The sequence below is a fragment of the Entelurus aequoreus genome, linkage group LG07, assembly GCF_033978785.1.
Source record: "Entelurus aequoreus isolate RoL-2023_Sb linkage group LG07, RoL_Eaeq_v1.1, whole genome shotgun sequence".
Lineage (NCBI taxonomy): Eukaryota > Metazoa > Chordata > Actinopteri > Syngnathiformes > Syngnathidae > Entelurus > Entelurus aequoreus.
In genome coordinates, this window is record NC_084737.1 from 83,792,872 (window position 1) to 83,813,849 (window position 20,978).

The following is a 20,978-nucleotide window of genomic DNA, read 5'->3' on the forward strand; positions in this document are numbered from 1 at the left end:
GGAGGAGCCAGGTTGAAGGTGACGATGACCACCGTATTTTTTTGCTGCACATCAACATACTGGGGGTGCCATTCTAGGTGGACAAAGCAGTATTTGACATTAGATAGAGAATCAAAAGTAGTAATGTAGAAAACAATATTTTCTTTACCTGCTTTGCACTCGGGAACACCAGTTTTCTCTTCACACGCTGCAAAATCACAACATGCACACATTGCTACATATTGCATTATATTATATTACACATTCATTTTGATCGGTTCAATGCAGTGTCCCACTAAAACCAGCAGATGGGGCTGTTTTCAAGGTTATACGAAGTAGCCTTTCAATTTGTTGTTTTAGATCAGGGGTCACCAACGCGGTGCCCGCGGGCACCAGGTAGCCTGTAAGGACCAGATGAGTCGCCCGTCGGCCTGTTCTAAAAATAGCTCAAATAGCAGCACTTACCAGTGAGCTGCCTCTATTTTTTAAATTGCATTTATTTACTAGCAAGCTGGTCTCGCTTTGCCCGACATTTTTAATTCTAAGAGAGACAAAACTCAAATAGAATTTGAAAATCCAAGAAAATATTTTAAAGACATGGTCTTCACTTGTTTAAATAAATTCATTATTTTTTTTACTTTGCTTCTTATAACTTTCAGAAAGACAATTTTAGAGAAAAAATACAACCTTAAAAATGATTTCAGGATTTTTAAACACATACACCTTTTTACCTTTTAAATTCCTTCCTCTTCTTTCCTGACAATTTAAATCAATGTTCAAGTAAATTAATTTTTTTTATTGTAAAGAATAATAAATACATTTTAATTTAATTCTTCATTTTAGCTTCTGTTTTTTCGACGAAGAATATTTCTAAAATATTTCTTCAAACTTATTATGATTAAAATTCAAAAAAATTATTCTAGCAAATCTAGAAAATCTGTAGAATCAAATTTAAATCTTATTTCAAAGTCTTTTGAATTTTTTTTTAAATTTTTGTTCTGGAAAATCTAGAAGAAATAATGATTTGTCTTTGTTAGAAATATAGCTTGGTCCAATTTGTTATATATTCTAACAAAGTGCAGATTGGATTTTAATCTATTTAAAACATGTCACAAAATTCTAAAATTAATCTTAATCAGGAAAAATTACTAATGATGTTCCATAAATTCTTTTTTTTAAGTTTTTCTCTTCTTTTTTTTCGGTTGAATTTTGAATTTTAAAGAGTCGAAATTGAAGATAAACTGTTTCAAAATTTAATTGTAATTTTTTTCGTGTTTTCTCCTCTTTTAAACCGTTCAATTAAGTGTAAATATCATTCATTATTAATCATAACATAGAGTTAAAGGTAAATTGAGCAAATTGGCTATTTCTGGCAATTTATTTAAGTGTGTATCAAACTGGTAGCCCTTCGCATTAATCACTACCCAAGAAGTAGCTCTTGCTTTCAAAAAGGTTGGTGACCCCTGATTTAGATCAATAAACACATTTTTATTGGCCTGTGTTGCAGTTATCAATTATGAATTCTGCCTAGCAACAACTTCCTGCACAACTGTATGACTTAAACTACTTGTAAGGGGCATGACAAATAGTTCATATTTTCATTACAATGCCGTTAGATAGTAAAAATGTGAATATTAGGATAGATACAAGGGATAGGCATGCATTTTTATAAGGGTCCACCATACATTTGGGCCGAATAAAACTTAAAAGCAGTAATATGGCAGTTGCAGTATTATGTGTTTGTGAGTGGATGCGACTTACAGCGTGTGGAGAAGACTCTGCTGCGATAGAACTTCTCCCACTCTCGAGGCACAGGCAGGGCCATGACAGTCACAGCATATTTGGAACCAAGAGAGAGGCCAGAGAAAACGTCCGACTTGTAACGCTGTGGCAAAACAAATTCCAGTGTGAGTCATTTTATTTATACCATATGTAGGAGCCTAAATGCTATTGTAGTAGAATTTCTGACCTTTGACCTATATTGCATGTCTAATGGGAATGTACGCTCATTTGATTTCTTTCCTATTCTGTGCCAGTGGGACAAAAGTGAATGTTAAGTCGTGCCAACCTGTCTACAGAATGTGTTGACTGTCTAAAGGATTCGAGTTGTTATGGAACAGATAGGAAAAACAACAAGACATTGACGCATTTAGATAACAAACAATGACGCACAAAAGTCAGATAGGAAAAACAACAAGACATTGACGCATTTAGATAACAAACAATGACGCACAAAAGTCAGATAGGAAAAACAACAAGACATTGACGCATTTAGATAACAAACAATGACGCACAAAAGACATATAAAAAATGGCAGAAGACCGGAACTCGACAGTGATTTTGGCTTGTGTGTGTCTTGTTTGCTCCGGAGTGACATGTGGTCTGCCTGCACGGCCAACTCAATTCAACCTGCACTTCTGATAATGGGTAAATAAATTTGTTGTACTAAACTACTGTTGTTGCCTGTTTGAGCTTCGGACAATCCACTACACTATTTAAGTTCATTTACATTTGATGGAAGGTGCTTTATGTTTATTCAGCCAAAAGGGGACTATTTACTTTATTTAAATAATACAAAAATGTAAATATTGCATGCTTAGAATAATTATAAGGTACACTTTATTTGTAATTATTACATTTGTCTGAATAATTTAATGACATACTATTTTATACTGCTTTAAAACAGTGAAGAATATGTAACTGTTTAATTGCATATATGGCGGAATGATAAATAAATGATGAATGGGTTCTACTTTCCACATTCACCCATTCACACACTGATGGCGGGAGCTGCCATGCAAGGCACTAACCAGCAGCCATCAGGAGCAAGGGTGAAGTGTCTTGCCCAAGGACACAACGGACGTGACTAGGATGGTAGAAGGTGGGGATTGAACCCCAGTAACCAGCAACCCTCTGATTGCTGGCACGGCCACTCTACCAACTTCGCCACGCCGTCCCCGTGATCTGTATGGTAATAAGGTTTGGACACAATGTATTATGGGTAATGGCAGTCAGGTACGGTGGAATCGAGCCACAGTTTTTTTTTTTACCTTACTCTTACTTTTTCTTACGCTTTCTTACTGTAACACACTCGCTTTATTTTGCCGTTCATTTGTTCCCACATTGTTATTGTTGGACGTTTAGAATGATTAAGTTGACAAGTAAACAATACAAAACGAAGAGGAGCGTCTGGAGTTGTGTTTGTTGTTGCCGCAGCAAGCGGGAGCAGGAGAAAGTAGAGGAGCGTCAAGCTAAGGCTTCAGTAGGAAACTACACCATATACATAATATGCAAACCCCGTTTCCATATGAGTTGGGAAATGGTGTTAGATGTAAATATAAACGGAATACAATGATTTGCAAATCATTTTCAAGCCATATTCAGTTGAATATGCTACAAAGACAACATATTTGATGTTCAAACTGATAAAAAAAATTTTTTTTTGCAAATCATTAAGTTTAGAATTTGATGGCAGCAACACGTGAGAAAGAAGTTGGGAAAGGTGGCAATAAATACTGATAAAGTTGAGGAATGCTCATCAAACACTTATTTGGAACATCCCACAGGTGAACAGGCTAATTGGGAACAGGTGGGTGCCATGATTGGGTATAAAAGTAGATTCCATGAAATGCTCAGTCATTCACAAACAAGGATGGGGCGAGGGTCACCACTTTGTCAACAAATGCGAGAGCAAATTGTTGAACAGTTTAAGAAAAACCTTTCTCAAGCAGCTATTGCAAGGAATTTAGGGATTTCACCATCTACGCTCCGTAATATCATCAAAGAGTTCAGAGAATGTGGAGAAATCACTGCACGTAAGCAGCTAAACCCGTGACCTTCCATCCCTCAGGCTGTACTGCATCAGCAAGCGACATCAGTGTGTCAAGGATATCACCACATGGGCTCGGGAACACTTCAGAAACCCACTGTCAGTAACTACAGTTGGTCGCTACATCTGTAAGTGCAAGTTAAAACTCTCTTATGCAAGGCGAAAACCGTTTATCAACAACACCCAGAAACGCCGTCGGCTTCGCTGGGCCTGAGCTCATCTAAGATGGACTGATGCAAAGTGGAAAAGTGTTCTGTGGTCTGACGAGTCCACATTTCAAATTGTTTTTGGAAACTGTGGACGTCGTGTCCTCCGGACCAAAGAGGAAAAGAACCATCCGGATTGTTATAGGTGCAAAGTGTAAAAGCCAGCATCTGTGATGGTATGGGGGTGTATTAGTGGCCAAGACATGGGTAACTTACACATCTGTGAAGGCACCATTAATGCTGAAAGGTACATACAGCTTTTGGAGCAACATATGTTGCCATCCAAGCAACGTTACCATGGACGCCCCTGCTTATTTCAGCAAGACAATGCCAAGCCACGTGTTACATCAACGTGGCTTCATAGTAAAAGAGTGCGGGTACTAGACTGGCCTGCCTGTAGTCCAGACCTGTCTCCCATTGAAAATGTGTGGCACCTAAAATAGCAGAAGGGAGACCCCCGGACTGTTGAACAACTTAAGCTGTACATCAAGCAAGAATGGGAAAGAATTCCACCTGAGAAGCTTCAAAAATGTGTCTCCTCACTTCCCAAACCTTTACTGAGTGTTGTTAAAAGGAAAGGCCATGTAACACAGTGGTGAACATGCCCTTTCCCAACTACTTTGGCACGTGTTGCAGCCATGAAATTCTAAGTGAATTATTTGCAAAAAAAAATAAAGTTTATGAGTTTGAACATCAAATATGTTGTCTTTGTAGCATATTCAACTGAATATGGCTTGAAAAGGATTTGCAAATCATTGTATTCCGTTTATATTTACATCTAACACCATTTCCCAACTCATATGGAAACGGGGTTTGTACATGTATATTTGTGTACATATGTATGTGTACATGTAAAAATGTGTGTGTGTGTTTGTGTCTAACAAAACTACCTTTTCAGCGTGGGACGCTGGAAGTGTCAGGTTTGTCTGGAGGAGAAAAAGTTGACAGGTAAGATCTGACCCTCTTAAAGACTTCAATGACACCTGGAAGCCTCGCAGAAAGTCAATGCCTGCAGAAAAGGAAAACAATAAACAAATACATGATTATTAATCACCACCATGTGGGGGAAAAAAACATTAATAAACAATTCAAACCTCACAGTCTCTCGGGCAATTTCCATTAGCTTGACATCATAAATCTTTTATTTTTAAAGGGAAATAACTCCAGGGGAGGTTTAGTGTAGTCTGACATCATCTACGGAATGTGGCTATGACGTATGTAAAGTAGATGTAGGGTTCAGCTCAACACACCATGTTCGCTGGGCTTCCAGGAGATCACCACAGCATCCGAATGAGGGTCTGAACTGGGTCTTAGATCAATCTCGATATCGTTTGGTGCTTCAACGAAGTGTTCACACAAATGAGGGTCGTCTTCTGCCAGCAGTTCAAAGCATGGCCATGGAGTGCAAGCTGAGAAATATGAATGTTATCTCTTATGACATTTATTTACATATATATATATGAATATAAATATGTATATACAAATTCAAAATGATCAATTCCAGTAAAAAAGTACGTCTGGTATCGACTATCATTTGAAACGGAGGCCCCGAGTTTGAATCTCTGATGCTCAAAATGCATCAAAGTGCGCCCCACTACATCCCTTATCTTTTTTTAAGGTCAATGGAAAGGCAGTAAGAATTCCACTTACTTCCTATAGTATTTCTGTACTTCAAGCCGAGCACTTGGTCCACTTCATCGTTGCTTATCCGGCAATATTGACATCCTGGTCCTCTCTGTAGGTGGCGGAAATACTTTCAAGACTAAAAGTTATGTCATACACACGAAGGCATACCTTTTAATCTTTGAAAGTGTCTTTGTACTACTTCTATATATTTACTGTCATCCTGTGTACAAAAACTGAGCGTTTTTTTTTAAAATGCGGTTGAAATTATGCTAGTACTGTATAAGAGTCAACAAAACAAAAGTATTTGCGGAAAATGCCATAACATCTTCTTGTGTGTGTATAATTCCCAGATAGTTAGGCTGTCTAGTTATTAGCTCATTGCAGCTGTGGACGTGTCATTGAATAGTAACAAGTCACACACAAAGACGATAATTAAGCATATCGCCGCCACTAAGGCTCATGCTGGCTAATAATCCGTTGTACCGTCTCTGACCCGCCTCTAGTTCGATTGGACCTCCCTGTATATATGCTCACACTTTCACAAAAACAGCTTTGTACTTAAAGGCCTACTGAAAGCCACTACTAGCGACCACGCAGTCTGATAGTTTATATATCAATGATGAAATCTTAACATTGCAACACATGCCAATACGGCCGGGTTAACTTATAAAGTGACATTTTAAATTTCCCGCTAAACTTCCGGTTGAAAACGTCTATATGTGATGACGTATGCGCGTGACGTCACGGAGAGAACGGAAGTATTGGTACACCATTGAATCCAATACAAAAAAGCTCTGTTTATCTCAAAATTCCACAGTATTCTGGACATCTGTGTTGGTGAATCTTTTGCAATTTGTTTAATGAACAATGAAGACTGCAAAGAAGAAAGTTGTAGGTGGGATCGGTGTATTAGCGGCTGGCTGCAGCAACGCAACCAGGAGGACTTTGACTTGGATAGCAGACGCGCTAGCCGACGCTAGCCGCCGACCGCACGGATGATCGGGTGAAGTCCTTCGTCGCTCCGTCGATCGCTGGAACGCAGGTGAGCACGGGTGTTGATGAGCAGATGAGGGCTGGCGTAGGTGGAGCGCTAATGTTTTTATTATAGCTCTGTGAGGTCCCGTTGCTAAGTTAGCTTCAATGGCGTCGTTAGCAACAGCATTGTTAAGCTTTGCCAAGCTGGGAATTATTAACCGTGTAGTTACATGTACATGGTTTAATAGTATTGTTGATCTTTTGTCTATCCTTCCAGTCAGGGTTTTATTTATTTTGCTGGGAATTATTAACCGTGTAGTTACATGTCCATGGTTTAATAGTATTGTTGATCTTCTGTCTATCCTTCCAGTCAGGGTTTTATTTATTTTGTTCCTATCTGCATTTGAGCCCGATGCTATCACGTTAGCTCCGTAGCTAAAGAGCTTCGCCGATGTATTGCCGTGGAGATAAAAGTCACTGTGAATGTCCATTTCGCGTTCTCGACTCTCATTTTCAAGAGGATATAGTATCCGAGGTGGTTTAAAATACAAATGCGTGATCCACAATAGAAAAAGGAGAAAGTGTGGAATCCAATGAGCCAGCTTGTACCTAAGTTACGGTCAGAGCGAAAAAAGACACGTCCTGCACTGCACTGTAGTCCTTCACTCTCACTTTCCTCATCCACAAATATTTCATCCTCGCTCAAATTAATGGGGTAATCGTCGCTTTCTCGGTCCAAATCTCTCTCGCTGCATTGTAAACAATAGGGAAATGTGAGCAGCCCTATCCTCTGTGACGTCACGCTACTTCCGGTACAGGCAAGGCTTTTTTTATCAGCGAGCAAAAGTTGCAAACTTTATCGTCGTCGTTCTCTACTAAATCCTTTCAGCAAAAATATGGCAATATCGCGAAATGGTCAAGTATGACACATAGAATGGATCTGCTATCCCCGTTTAAATTTTTAAAAAATCATTTCAGTAGGCCTTTAAAAAACACACAAACAAAGAGGCTTTGCTAAACATCTTAAAATAAAGCCTTCCAACTATTAAAAGCACTTTTAACTTGTGTAAAAATTCCAATTTCCATCTATATTTGGTCAACATGTTCCAATACATGGGACCTTATTTACAGTAGTTCAATAGTTTACATACACTTTACAAGGTTTTTTTGTAATCTAACTAAAACAATGCACAATTATTACTGAATATGCAGTGAAGCCAGTGGATATTTTCTCATACCAAACAGTAACTCTGTAGCTATCACAATAGAGTTTATAAGATGTTAAACAGCATAAACTAAGCTTGACGGGAGTTTGTATACACAAACAATAGGCGAATAATAGCAAACGTGTAGTGTTACTGTGAACTGACAAATGATAGGTTTTGCTGCTGCAAACATCCAAAAAGAAGACACGTTGCACCACAACATCTCTACAACAGAACAACAACACATTAAATACAATTCAAGAGATGGTATGACCTCATCCAGCGGGGAGGAGCCATGTAGGTTAAGTGGTTACTTCATTACAGCACATTATAGCAAATACTTCCCCTATTGGCTGTAAGCAGAACAAGGAAATAATCACAGCAGATCTGATTGGACGAGAGGCATGGCATGACATCATTCTTGTCTGAGAGGCATGGCATTGCATCACTGTTGAATTATTGCTCATCATTTGTGTTCTAGAAGTGATGTTCATGCAAATAAAATGTCTTTGCTAGGATGGTCAAAAGTCACAAGTCATTTGTCATAATAACACATTTGTATTCAGTTAGTGATAAAAAAAAAAAAATCATTACAATATATAATGTTGGCATAATATTTGACATTAATCATTTGTGATTTCCAATAGGTGGTGTCGCAGACCACCTCCTCTGTTCAGGCATGGTTTTCCAACCTTGACACGGACGGCTTCCCTCACTCTTTCTTACCATCCGTCCTCCCTGTCCAGAATCTGTATATTTTTGTTTTCAAAGGAGTGCTGTTTCTCCCTGAGGTACAGGTAGACAGCTGAAGAGTTTGCCCATTCTATGCTGTGAAAAAAAGTATTAAATCTTCTAACCTTTAATATTATCTGATTATGCAACCACATTTTCAAATCATTAGCTGTTATAAAATATACAGTGTATGTATATATATATATATATATATGTTCTGTCATATTTTGAACATATTATTCGGCCCAATAATACAATTTTGTTAACGTATAACGGCATTTTTCAGGAATGATCTTCACTCAGCATTTACACAAAGTTACTGAGCAGCTTCTGTGTTGATGTTGATGAATGCGTGACTGGAAGACATGCACACAAAGAGAGTGGGAGCTTACCTGGCGTATGCACCTCAGCGAACACTTCTCACTATTCCAGGACTGTAAATCCACCACAGTCAGGACGGAACAAAATAAGAAGGCACCTGTCGACATTTTGTTATGACTGAGTTCTGATTGCAACAGAAGGTGTGGAGTCAAGAAATACCTTTCAGTGGGTGTGGTGTCTTTATGCCACGGGCTGGCTTGATCGCATGATTGCAGCACATTTAAATTGCCAGCCTTCCGAAACTTTTATTGATAAACACACACATGAGTCCAAGAACATCCAATTAGTCATTACAGGCTACATTTATTAACCATCATTCAATCACAAGCATTTAAGTTAGCATTTTGATGAACTTAAAAGGGTCCAATTGTAGAAGGAAACAGAGGAAATATGTTACAACACAGAAGACGTTTGATGCAGTTTCACCGGATCTGGAAAAAGCAGAGAAGAAAAGGTTAAGTTGCTGGAAAACAACTGAATGAGCAGTAAAAATGAAACTAAAGTCAGACATGTGGATGGACCGGTGTTGCCTTGTGGGCAGGGAGCGTGCAAAAAGAAGACAGTTAAAAAGACAAATGACTGTGCTGTACACCACTGCCAACGGATGACAAACTTTGAGTGAAGCAAATCTGCCTTTTACTGTTTGCTTCCACACGGTGGAACGTCTCAATGTAAAAACTCCTCAGTAAGAAAAGTAGCTATTTGCTGTCCTAAAAGTTGCTCGATGACGTAAACGCCTCATTTGTATAATTTATTGCAATAGACGGTGAAATACAAAAGGGAATTTAAAAAAATGATACATTTGATTAGAACTTCAAATTAACTTTCTTCTTTTGATTCTTAGTTGGGGTTTTTTAAATGTTGTTCTGCATTGTTGAGTATCAAATTTGATCAAAAGACTGGATGATTGTGATATTCACTAACTAACCAAATCTAATGACTGGCTCATTAACAAGAACGATGGAATTAGGGAAGGTGCAGTGATTTATATTAGCTTGACATGACAGAGAAGAAATATTTACATTTACATCTAGCTCTGTCAAACCAAGGTGGAAACGTGGCATCTTAGCACATGCGCATCTCATTTGCAGTTTGGAGGCGTGTGGGTCTCCTCTCTGCACTGACTGACATCATGAGCTAGCTTCCTTGTTGTTCTATTTTTGTCACAGGGACAGAAACAGAGATAGAGACAGGGACCGACACATGCACACGAGGTGAGTAAGTGACTGAGATTGTGTACAGGAGGCAAATCAAATTCAGTGATCTAATTGTTACTTTGGATGCTTTACTGTTCCTAATATACTGTACATAAATGACATTGATTGATTGATATGAGACTTTTATTAGTAGGTTGCACAGTGAAGTACATATTCCGTACAATTGACCACTAAATGGTAACACCCCAATAAGTTTTTCAACTCGTTCAACCCTTTTTCCATTACGCTTGCACCTCCTGGTACCCTAGCACCTCCAAAACCCTCAAATCTAGACTCCAAACATCCCAGAACAAACTACCGGTAGTCAGGTTAAGTGAAGTGAATTACATTTTTATAGCGCTTTTTCTCAAGTGACTCAAAGCGCTTTACATTGTGAAACCCAATATCTAAGTTACATTTAAACCAGTGTGGGTGGCACTGGGAGCAGGTGGGTAAAGTGTCTTGCCCAAGGACACAACGGCAGTGACTAGGATGGCGGAAGCGGGGATCGAACCTGCAACCCTCAAGTTGCTGGCACGGCCGCTCTACCAACCGAGCTATACCGGTTACTTTTAGACCTCCACCCCAGATCCCACCTCACTCCTACCCACTTCTGCAAAGTGGGCTGGCTCAGGGTGGAGGACAGAGTTAAACAACTTGCACTGAGCCTAGTCTATAAAATCCGCTACACCTCCCTGATACCGAAGTACATGTCAAACTACTTCCTTAACGTAAATGACCGCCATAACCACAACACCAGGGGGAGTTCCACAAGCCACGTTAAACCCAGATTCCGATCTAACAAAGGTCTAAACTTATTCTCCTTCTATGCCACATCAATATGGAATGCACTCCCAACAGGTGTAAAAGAAAGTGCATCTCTATCCTCCTTCAAAACCGCACTAAAAGAACACCTCCAGGCAACTTCAACCCTTGACTAACACCCTCCCCCTTCCACATCCCACCTCCTCTGATTGTAAATAACCAAATGTAACCAAATGTAAATAATCAAATGTATTTCTAATGTATATACTTGTTCTTATGCTATCTGAACTCATTATGTTCTCTGCTCGCTGTACATATCCTACCAAGTCAGACCTACACTGTTTCAATGCCCATTTCTCTGATGATGCAATTGTTGATGACTGAAGTGCTGATATCAACCAAACCTGACCCCCCCCCCCACCATTTAGTGGTCAATGGTACGGAATATGTACTGAACTGTGCAATCTACTAATAAAAGTTTCAATCAATCAATCAAAAACAGTAAAGAAACATTTACATTTCAAATTCCAGTTCAAACTTCCGGCTAAGAAATCCGAAATTCCGACTTCTCAGTGCAAAGGGAACGAACCAAATGAGTTGCACATGCACGGACTGCTGCAATTGCCACCCTGTGAGGCTGCTGCGTACTTTTAACCAAAACACAAAAAAAGTGTCCAATAAAACCGAAAAAAGGCGGTAGATTTAGCGCTAGTTTACAAAAAAGTCGCCGAGAGGATTGGAAAGTCGCCACATTTAGAGACCATTGATGGAGACTTTTCTTAGTAGGTTGCACAGTGAAGTACATATTCCGTACAATTGACCACTAAATGGTAACACCCGAATAAGTTTTTCAACTTGTTTAAGTCAGGGTCCACTTAAATTGATTCATGATACAGATATATACTATCATCATAATACAGTCATCACACAAGATAATCACATTGAATTATTTACAATCAAGGGTGTGGAGGATATGGACATCAAGTAGTGGAGAGAGAGAGAGAGAGAGAGAGAGAGAGAGAGAGAGAGAGAGAGAGAGAGAATGAGAAAGAGAGAGAGAGAGAGAGAGATCAGAAGGCATAAGAAAAAGTATCTGCATTTGATTGTTTACATTTGATTATTAGCAATCCGGGGAGGGTGTTAGTTTAGGGTTGTAGCTGCCTGGAGGTGAACTTTTATTGTGGTTTTGAAGGAGGATAGAGATGCCCTTTCTTTTATACCTGTTGGAAACGCATTCCACATTGATGTGGCATAGAAAGAAAATGAGTTAAGACTTTTGTTAGTTCGGAATCTGGGTTTAACGTGGTTAGTGGAGCTCCCCCTGGTGTTGTGGTTATGGTGGTCATTTACGTTAAGGAAGTAGTTTGACATGTACTTCGGTATCAGGGAGGTGTAGCGGATTTTATAGACTAGGCTCAGTGCAAGTTGTTTAACTCTGTCCTCCACCTTGAGCCAGTCCACTTTGGAGAAGTGGGTAGGAGTGAGGTGGACACTTGAATGTCCCTTAGGTGAAACAATTATTTTTAGCAACGATATGTTGCACATTACCGTTTTCTTGTGAGTTGTCTTGTTTAGCAGATTTATGTACTAATTGTTGTATATACAGTATGAAGGACTGGAGTCGACCCTCGCCACATCACACTTCAAATATTTCCACTTTCCTGTGTCAATGATTTTATTGTTTTAAAACATATTTTACATATTTGTGGCCTAATTTAAGTGCGTCTTATTCATCTCTTATATGTATTAAGGTGCAGTACAGTGAAACCTTGATTTACGGACTTACCGGTAATTGGTTCTTGAACATGGTTTGTAAATGTAATGAGGCATCTACCCTTTTCCTAAGCGGTGATGGAGTATGTTGATGCACTTCATCTTCCACATCAATAACACAGCTCCACATGACATTGGGGAGCCTTTGATGTGAGCGATATGGAAAGCGTCGCAGGCCAGCGAGTGGCTGTGCCTATCTTGACTGTCTGGTTGATCCAGTTTTTGCAGAACAACACTGTTAATGGGTTTCGATGTTGAAAGCACACAACATTGAAACCCAGTTCTAATTTAGGAATCAAGGGATTTGACTGAGTATTTCCACCTCATGGCCGTGTTTTATTGGGCCAGTAATAGCCATGGCACTGACACTTGGAGGAGCTTACAGGCGAGTACTGTAATCTACAGTAGCGCACACTCAAGCCTACTATATTGGGTGAAATTAGTGTCAAGGTGACTACTTGGGTGTTACAGTATTTCATGTTTAGAGCGTTCTATTTGATTTATAACTAATAAATCCAGTCAGGCCTGGAATGAATTAGCCGCGGTAAACGAGGGACGACTGTATCGTGATAGGTGGCCACAGGTTACAGTTTGAGAGTGGACGGGGCAGACTTACTTTTGAAAAAAACTGGGAAATGGCACTGAACAAAAATGCTTATAAATAAAAAAAATTGGAGAGGCTCACCGTATATTTGTCCCATTTCTTCTCGGGGTCGTACGGCTCCCAGCGACTGGCAGGGAAAATGTGCTTGTTCTTTTCGTACCAACTCCTCAGCACCACTTTCCCTGCGTGTGACTTGTGACCAGAACAGAAAGATATCAAATAATGTCTAAAGTTAGACGACATATTGGCAAGAAAGAATATATTGACAAAACAATATTTATATTTATTGACAAGAGATGCTATATTGACAAGCAGGATATTTTAAATTTCACTTTAAATGAACTCATACTAGCTGAAGAAAACATGTAATTTACTTTACCACATCTGTGTTTCCTTGCAGTAGTGATGGACAATATGCCCTAAAATCTATATAGCCATAACGACATATACCACACTATATTATTTTGCAAAGAAATTATGTTTTAATGCTGACTGAGCAGTTGCTATATATATATGTATACATACATACATATACATTATGTGTATACACACACACACACACACAGAATTCTTCATCCTACGTGTGCGTTTCAACATATTTGGACCGTCAGAAATAAAAAAAAAGATTAGACATATCTATTTAGCAATTTCCTTTTATGATTTTATAGCTGCTGGATGACTTAAAGGCTGATTAAAACAAATTTAATGGAAGCGTTTTAGTGTCCTGCAGTGTTGGTTGTTTTTTCGCATAAAAGATGTATTAACATATCTACTATATGGAAAAAACTTTTTGAAGTATGCTTTTTTGTGTCTTGAGCACAGTAAGTTCAGCCTCTCCGCATTAACGCATCTGCAGCACACAAAAAAGTGGGTTTCATTGTGGATGCACCTTGTAGTTTCCTACTGAAGCCTTAGCTTGACGCTCCTCTACTTTCTCCTGCTCCCGCTTGCTGCGGCAACAACAAACAAAACTCCAGACTCTCCTCTTTGTTTTGAATCTTTTACTTGTCAACTTAATCCTTCAAAAACGTAAAACAATAACGATGTGGGAACAAACGAATGGCAAAATAAAGTGAGTTTGTTACAGTAAGAAAGAGTTACAAAAAGTATGAGTAAGGTGAAAAAAACTGTGTGGCTCGATTCCACCATACATGACTGCCATTACCCATAATACATTGTGTCCAAACCTTATTACCACACAGATCCTTCCACCATATATGCAATTAAACAGTTACATAATCTTCACTGTATTAAAGCAGTAGAAAATAGTACATCATCAAATTATTCAGACAAATGTAATAATTACATATAAAGTGTACCATATTTTTCGGACTATAAGTCGCAGTTTTTTCATAGTTTGGCCGGGGGTGCGACTTACACTCAGGAGCGACTTATGTGGGAAATTATTAACACATTAGCGTAAAACATCAAATAATATTATTTAGCTCATTCACGTAAGAGACTAGTCGTATAAGATTTCATGGGATTTAGCGATTAGGAGTGACAGATTGTTTGGTAAACGTATAGCATGTTCTATATGTTATAGTTATTTGAATGACTCTTACCATAATATGTTACGTTAACATACCAGTTGGTTATTTATGCCTCATATAACGTACACTTATTCAGCCTGTTGTTCACTATTCTTTATTTATTTTAAATTGCCTTTCAAATGTCTATTCTTGGTGTTGGCTTTTATGGTAAATGGTAAATGGGTTGTACTTGTATAGCGCTTTTCTACCTTTTTTAAGGAACTCAAAGCGCTTTGACACTATTTCCACATTCATACACTGATGGCGGGAGCTGCCATGCACGGCGCTAACCAGGCCCATCAGGAGCAAGGGTGAAGTGTCTTGCTTAGGACACAACGGACGTGACTAGGATGGTAGAAGGTGGGGATTGAACCAGCAACCCTCAGATTGCTGGCACGGCCACTCTCCCAACTTCGCCAAACCGCCCCCATATAAATTTCCCCCAAAAATGCGACTTATACTCCAGTGCGACTTATATATGTTTTTTTCCTTCTTTATTATGCATTTTCGGCCGGTGCGATTTATACTCTGGATCGACTTATACTCCGAAAAACACATTACCTTATAATTATTCTAAGCATGCAATATATACATTTTCGTATTATTTAAATAAAGTAAATAGTCCCCTTTTGGCTGAATAAACATAAAGCACCTTCCATAAAATGTAAATGAACTTAAACAGCATTTAGGCTCCTACACACCTCATGACTACTCCTAAAATGCCCATAAAAAGTGGTACATGTCTGCTGCTTGTTTAAAAACATAGCAAAACGCCATATGTAGTAGCATGATAAGATAGATGTGCTGTAAACGATCGAGTGTCTCCATGGTGAAAGCTACGTAGTAAACGCAAAAACATTTAAATAAGGCGGTCTGCACCAGTTATGATTAGGACGTGCAGGGTTAGTAGATTGCACGCAACACGCCCACTAATAGCACACGTTATTTTATAAATTGCACACGCTGTTTAGCACGTGGTAATTGGATTTTAGTAAATCAGGCCCTAGATCCTGAGAAAAGTGCTGAATTTTACTTTACTTTTAGTTTTATTGCCAGATGATTGACTTATTTTTACACTTGTATGAGCATTAGGAATGTAAAAAAAAGACCGAAGCGACAGCCTGCACACTTAATAAAGGATTTATGACGGATCCAGAAACAACTTAATTTACGTAACAGAAGCGTTTGTCCTTACCTCATCTTTCTCTACAGTAGCGTCATTGACCAGTCGGATGTCATCATGGACGTCAAAGCTGAAGAGAGGACCTGAGACAAAGAGAAAGAGTCAAACTTTTTAGTAAGGCCTTACTGTAGGTCCAAAACATATTACTATTTAGTGCCTCACTGTGATGTTTTGACAGTTTCTTAACACAATTAAAAATTAGCCACTTTGTTAAGTAAAAACCTGCCTGTGCACAAACTTCAGATAAACAATTTCAAGACTTTTTAAAATTGTAAGTGACAACATTGCACAACTTTGACATGGAAGTAAAGAAACATTTTATGTCACACCCTTTTAACTAGAGCCTTTCTCTGTGCGCATTTCCCCTTCCCTACCCACAGTCTAAAAGCGTGTTTATTTCTAGAGGGAACTCAATTCCTCGGAGGTTGTGTAATTGTCTTATGTTCCAATCTTGTCTGGTTAAACTGCATTTATGTTGGCCGATATCCCAATCACAAACAATTTGGAACAAATGTGCTTGCAACACTAAATTGGCCCTAGTGTGTGAATGTGAGTGTGAATGTTGTCTGTCTATCTGTGTTGGCCCTGTGATGAGGTGGCGACTTGTCCAGGGTGTACCCCGCCTTCCGCCCAATTGTAGCTGGGGTAGGCTCCAGCTCTCCCCGCGACCCCGAAGGGAATAAGCGGTAGAAAATGGATGGATGGATGGATGTGCTTGATTTAAGAATCAACTATGAGGCTATTCACTTCCTGACTTACCCGATTTGCCTCTGGCTTTGGTCACAATGAAGTCATAAAAGCTATGGTGCTAAATGGAGAAGCATAAGGAGACATTTGTTTGATTAAAAAAAAACATTAAGCAAATAAATCTTGTTTTATTAGCCACTTTAAATCAGTGGTGCTCACATGTGGGATTATCAGATCTTCTTTGATGTACATCAGCTGCTCGACGCCAGCGGACCTGCACAGAAAGCAACACGTTCTACTTGGTAAACGCACACTTTTCTTTTGTTTCTGTCACTGTCACACCTTTAAGACCAACAAATGAACTTTTAGGTGTATGGGACACTGACAGTTCTAAGTATAGAATCTAAAAATAACAATGTTCCAAGTTGCTGAAATTTGTTTCATCATTATAATTGAAAGGAAGTATGTCTTTCAACTATGAAGCCTAAATTGCCTCATTAAGTAGGTGGAGCGAGTAGACAAATAAAGCCAAGTGAGATCACTTTACAGTCACTCCAGGAATTTGCAACGTGACATTCCTGATAATTCACACAAATTCAACCAATCCCTGTGAATTATGCACGGCCTCGCAACTTTGTCCAATCCTCGCAACATTTCTTATCTTTTTATGTTTATTATTTTAATACACTGTAGCACTTAGAGGTTGTTTACTCAATGTAAAGTACTTTTTACAAATAAAATCTATTATTATTATTATTCTGCACATTTTAGCCAATCAGCGTCTTGTTCCAATGTGCACATCGACTGTCTAATCCAAATTGTCTTGTGTAGATAGGCCTGGGTCGATATTTGATGAGTCAATTAAAAGAACAATAAATTAAAATTAAGTTTGTAAGTTTTCCAGCGTCAATAAATAGTGTAGATCAGGGGTCACCAACGTGGTGCCCGCGGGCACCAGGTAGCCCGTAAGGACCAGATGAGTAGCCCGCTGGCCTGTTCTAAAAATAGCTCAAATAGCAGCACTTACCAGTGAGCTGCCTCTATTTTTTAAATTTTATTTATTTACTAGCAAGCTGGTCTCGCTTTGCCCGACATTTTTAATTCTAAGAGAGACAAAACTCAAATAGAATTTGAAAATCCAAGAAAATATTTTAAAGATTTGGTCTTAACTTGTTTAAATAAATTCACAATTTTTTTTACTTTGCTTCTTTTAACTTTCAGAAAGACAATTTTAGAGAAAAAATACAACCTTAAAAATGATTTTAGGATTTTTAAACACATATACCTTTTTAACTTTTAAATTCCTTCCTCTTCTTTCCTGACAATTTAAATCAATGTTCAAGTACTTTTTTTTTTTTATTGTAAAGAATAATAAATACATTTGAATTTAATTCTTCATTTTAGCTTCTGTTTTTTCGACGAAGAATATTTGTGAAATATTTCTTCAAACTTATTATGATTAAAATTCAAAAAAATTATTCTGGCAAATCTAGAAAATCTGTAGAATCAAATTTAAATCTTATTTCAAAGTCTTTTGAATTTCTTTTAAAATTTTTGTTCTGAAAAATCTTGAAGAAATAATGATTTGTCTTTGTTAGAAATATAGCTTGGTCCAATTTGTTATATATTCTAAAAAAAATTGTAGATTGGATTTTAACCTATTTAAAACATGTCATCAAAATTCTAAAATTAATCTTAATCAGGAAAAATTACTAATGATGTTCCATAAATTCTTTTTTAAATTTTTTTCAAAAAGATTCGAATTAGCTAGTTTTCCTCTTCTTTTTTTCGGTTGAATTTTGAATTTTAAAGAGTCGAAATTGAAGATAAACTGTTTCAAAATTTAAATGTAATTTTTTTCGTGTTTTCTCCTCTTTTAAACCGTTCAATTAAGTGTAAATATCATTAATTATTAATAATAACATAGAGTTAAAGGTAAATTGAGCAAATTGGCTATTTCTGGCAATTTATTTAAGTGTGTATCAAACTGGTAGCCCTTCGCATTAATCACTACCCAAGAAGTAGCTCTTGCTTTCAAAAAGGTTGGTGACTCCTGGTGTAGATAGATAGATAGATAGATAGTACTTTATTGATTCCTTCAGGAGAGTTCCCTCAGGAAAATGTATGCATCTTTATGGGCTTTAAGAGCATTCAGGTTTTTCATCGGTTTCACCAGCTGTGCCACAGGAGAATGAAAAGAAGGGACTGGATTCTCTTGGCCTTCATTAAGTGTCTTTGTCATTGTGTGGCGAGGCAGGGCTGCTGGCCCACTAGCATCACACAGTGCAGCAAGTTAGCTCGTGACCAACACATGTATTGGCGAACATGGAAAAAAAGATCACAAAACCAAATTCCACCGCACCACCGGTGTGGTAGTATTTCAGATTAAACCTTGGCTTTGGAACAAGATGATCCTATCAACACTGAGAAGCCAGCTTGCCAAATGCCAAAACCTGTATGTCCACTTTAAAAACAACGCCCACCCGGCAATCGAAACTCCCTGAGGCGTTTGGTGAATGAGGTCATGGTAAACACAACAGCCAAAATGATGTGCGCTCACAGAAAGTGTGGTTCAAATCACTACATCACCAAAGACATGCTGTCATTTAATACAGTTAGTTAAAAACTAGCATGCTGCTAACGTTTGACAGACATTTCTCATGTTGTCATGTCATGTTGGTGTTTCCTTGCTCGGAATCTGCCTGACTTAAGGTTTTTTTTGTATATGAGCTGTTAATACATCTGCTTATATTGTAGTGTGTATATCGTTACCCTGCACATTTGTTTAATAAGGTCCTAACTCGATTGTCAGTTATGTATTATATTATATTGCTTTTGGTTGTAATTTTTAGGCAAGTGCAAAACTATGCTAAGAGACAAAGTATATTTCATTGTTATTGTTTAACTTGGAGATTTAAAAGTTTACATTTCAATTACAATATTAAACTGTATGAGAAATACAAGTGTATTGCATTTTAAAGGATACTCATTTAGTGAAGTGAAGTGAAATACATTTATATAGCGCTTTTTCTCAAGTGACTCAAAGCGCTTTACATAGTTAAACCCAATATCTAAGTTACATTCAAACCAGTGTGGGTGGCACTGGGAGCAGGTGGGTAAAGTGTCTTGCCCAAGGACACAACGGCAGTGACTAAGATGGCGGAAGCGGGGATCGAACCTGCAACCCTCAAGTTGCTGGCACGGCCGCTCTACCAACCGAGCTATACCGCCCCCATTTAGCATTATTTTATATTATGAATAAAATAATAATATGATAATATTAATTATCATTACATCAATGGTTAATTTGGTCTAAAAAAATTATGATATTGTTTACGACAATAATTTGTGGGTCAATGTTTCGCCGAACCAAATTTGCTATCGGCCCGACTCAAACGGCACAATTGTTGTCCTGCATTGCCCAGCATGGCCGTAACTACCATTGAGGACACTGAGGTCATGTCCTCTGTATTTTTTAAGTGACAAAAAGAAGATGATATGACTGACTGCAAATGTACTCCGTTTAGGACATTGTCTGCGCTGTACATCACCATGCGGTAGATCATCCTTTCTCAGTATACAATCGTTGGTAATGCACAGTCCGCTACAAACTTGCAGTGTGTTTACAAAACGTTGGAGGGTTTTGAAGTTGTTTTAGAGGGCTTTAAGGGCTACAACGGTGACTCCCATTAGCCGTATCTTGCAAGTGTTTTTTTAATCATATTTATAATACTAAAAAAAAGACTTGTGTGTTCTTGTCCTTCATAATGATTGTGAACAATAGGAAAAAAAGTGCAGTTCTACTTTAAAAGAGTTCAGAGCTCTACTTTTCATGGTCTCCATGAGTTATTTTTAGAAAATAGCACCAAGTCATTGGTACAGATAAAAGGATGACAAATGGGTTAAAATCAGAAGCCTTCACCGAGCGCAAAAAAAATCAAGTTCACACGTGAGGATGTCAAAGACAGTAAGTTGCTTTTTTTTGGACTGTGACGTCCACTTTGGGGAGGAAAAACCCACACATACTGATCAATACCTAGTTAATACCTACTTTTTGACTAGAGCAGAACCCTAAAACCCAGAGCTGATAATGTTCCCACATCCAACCAGCCCTCAAAACCTGTGGTTACCCCAACTGGTTGTTTGTGAAAAGTATATCCAGTTCTAGAAAGAACAAGAATAGAGTGGATGGGAAAAAAAGTGACAGGCGCAATTACATTGTCATTTCCTGTGTATCAGGGGCCGTACTTATCAAGCTTCTTAGAATTACTCCTAAGAAGTCTGCTAAGAGTTGACTTAAGAGTA

At 38.3% G+C, this 20,978-nt stretch overlaps 2 protein-coding genes and 1 long non-coding RNA gene across 7 annotated transcripts in view; 1 reads left to right on the forward strand and 2 right to left on the reverse strand.

Moving 5' to 3' along the window:
• Positions 1-809, forward strand: part of LOC133654346 (uncharacterized) — a 44,284-nt gene extending 43,475 nt beyond the window's left edge. Inside the window, exon 3 of the long non-coding RNA XR_009826878.1 lies at positions 1-809. This exon is cut by the window's left edge and continues 71 nt beyond it. This is a non-coding gene — a long non-coding RNA (uncharacterized LOC133654346).
• Positions 1-9,177, reverse strand: part of LOC133654344 (interleukin-17 receptor D-like) — a 13,325-nt gene extending 4,148 nt beyond the window's left edge. For 4 of the 5 annotated variants that reach the window (XR_009826877.1, XM_062054664.1, XM_062054662.1 and 1 more), the window contains exons 1-7: positions 8,945-9,107; positions 5,665-5,749; positions 5,265-5,423; positions 4,905-5,023; positions 1,741-1,864; positions 149-214; positions 1-73 (exon numbers count right to left, since the gene is read on the reverse strand). The exon at positions 1-73 is cut by the window's left edge and continues 73 nt beyond it. Coding sequence is in view for 4 of the 5 variants with exons in the window: in XM_062054664.1 (XP_061910648.1) it covers positions 1-73; positions 149-214; positions 1,741-1,864; positions 4,905-5,023; positions 5,265-5,423; positions 5,665-5,749; positions 8,945-9,040 (722 nt within the window). In the remaining variant the exon portion in view is untranslated. Of the gene's footprint in view, positions 74-148; positions 215-1,740; positions 1,865-4,904; positions 5,024-5,264; positions 5,424-5,664; positions 5,750-8,944 lie in introns of all 5 variants that reach the window. The other variant, XM_062054663.1, reaches the window with a different exon arrangement.
• Positions 9,178-9,216: 39 nt separating this feature from the next.
• fam50a (family with sequence similarity 50 member A) overlaps positions 9,217-20,978 on the reverse strand; it is a 28,141-nt gene continuing 16,379 nt past the window's right edge. Inside the window, exons 9-13 of the mRNA XM_062054665.1 lie at positions 16,893-16,947; positions 16,746-16,794; positions 15,999-16,069; positions 13,353-13,463; positions 9,217-9,364 (exon numbers count right to left, since the gene is read on the reverse strand). Coding sequence (XP_061910649.1) covers positions 9,356-9,364; positions 13,353-13,463; positions 15,999-16,069; positions 16,746-16,794; positions 16,893-16,947 — 295 coding nt within the window. The 3' untranslated portion in view covers positions 9,217-9,355. The remainder of the gene's footprint in view (positions 9,365-13,352; positions 13,464-15,998; positions 16,070-16,745; positions 16,795-16,892; positions 16,948-20,978) is intronic.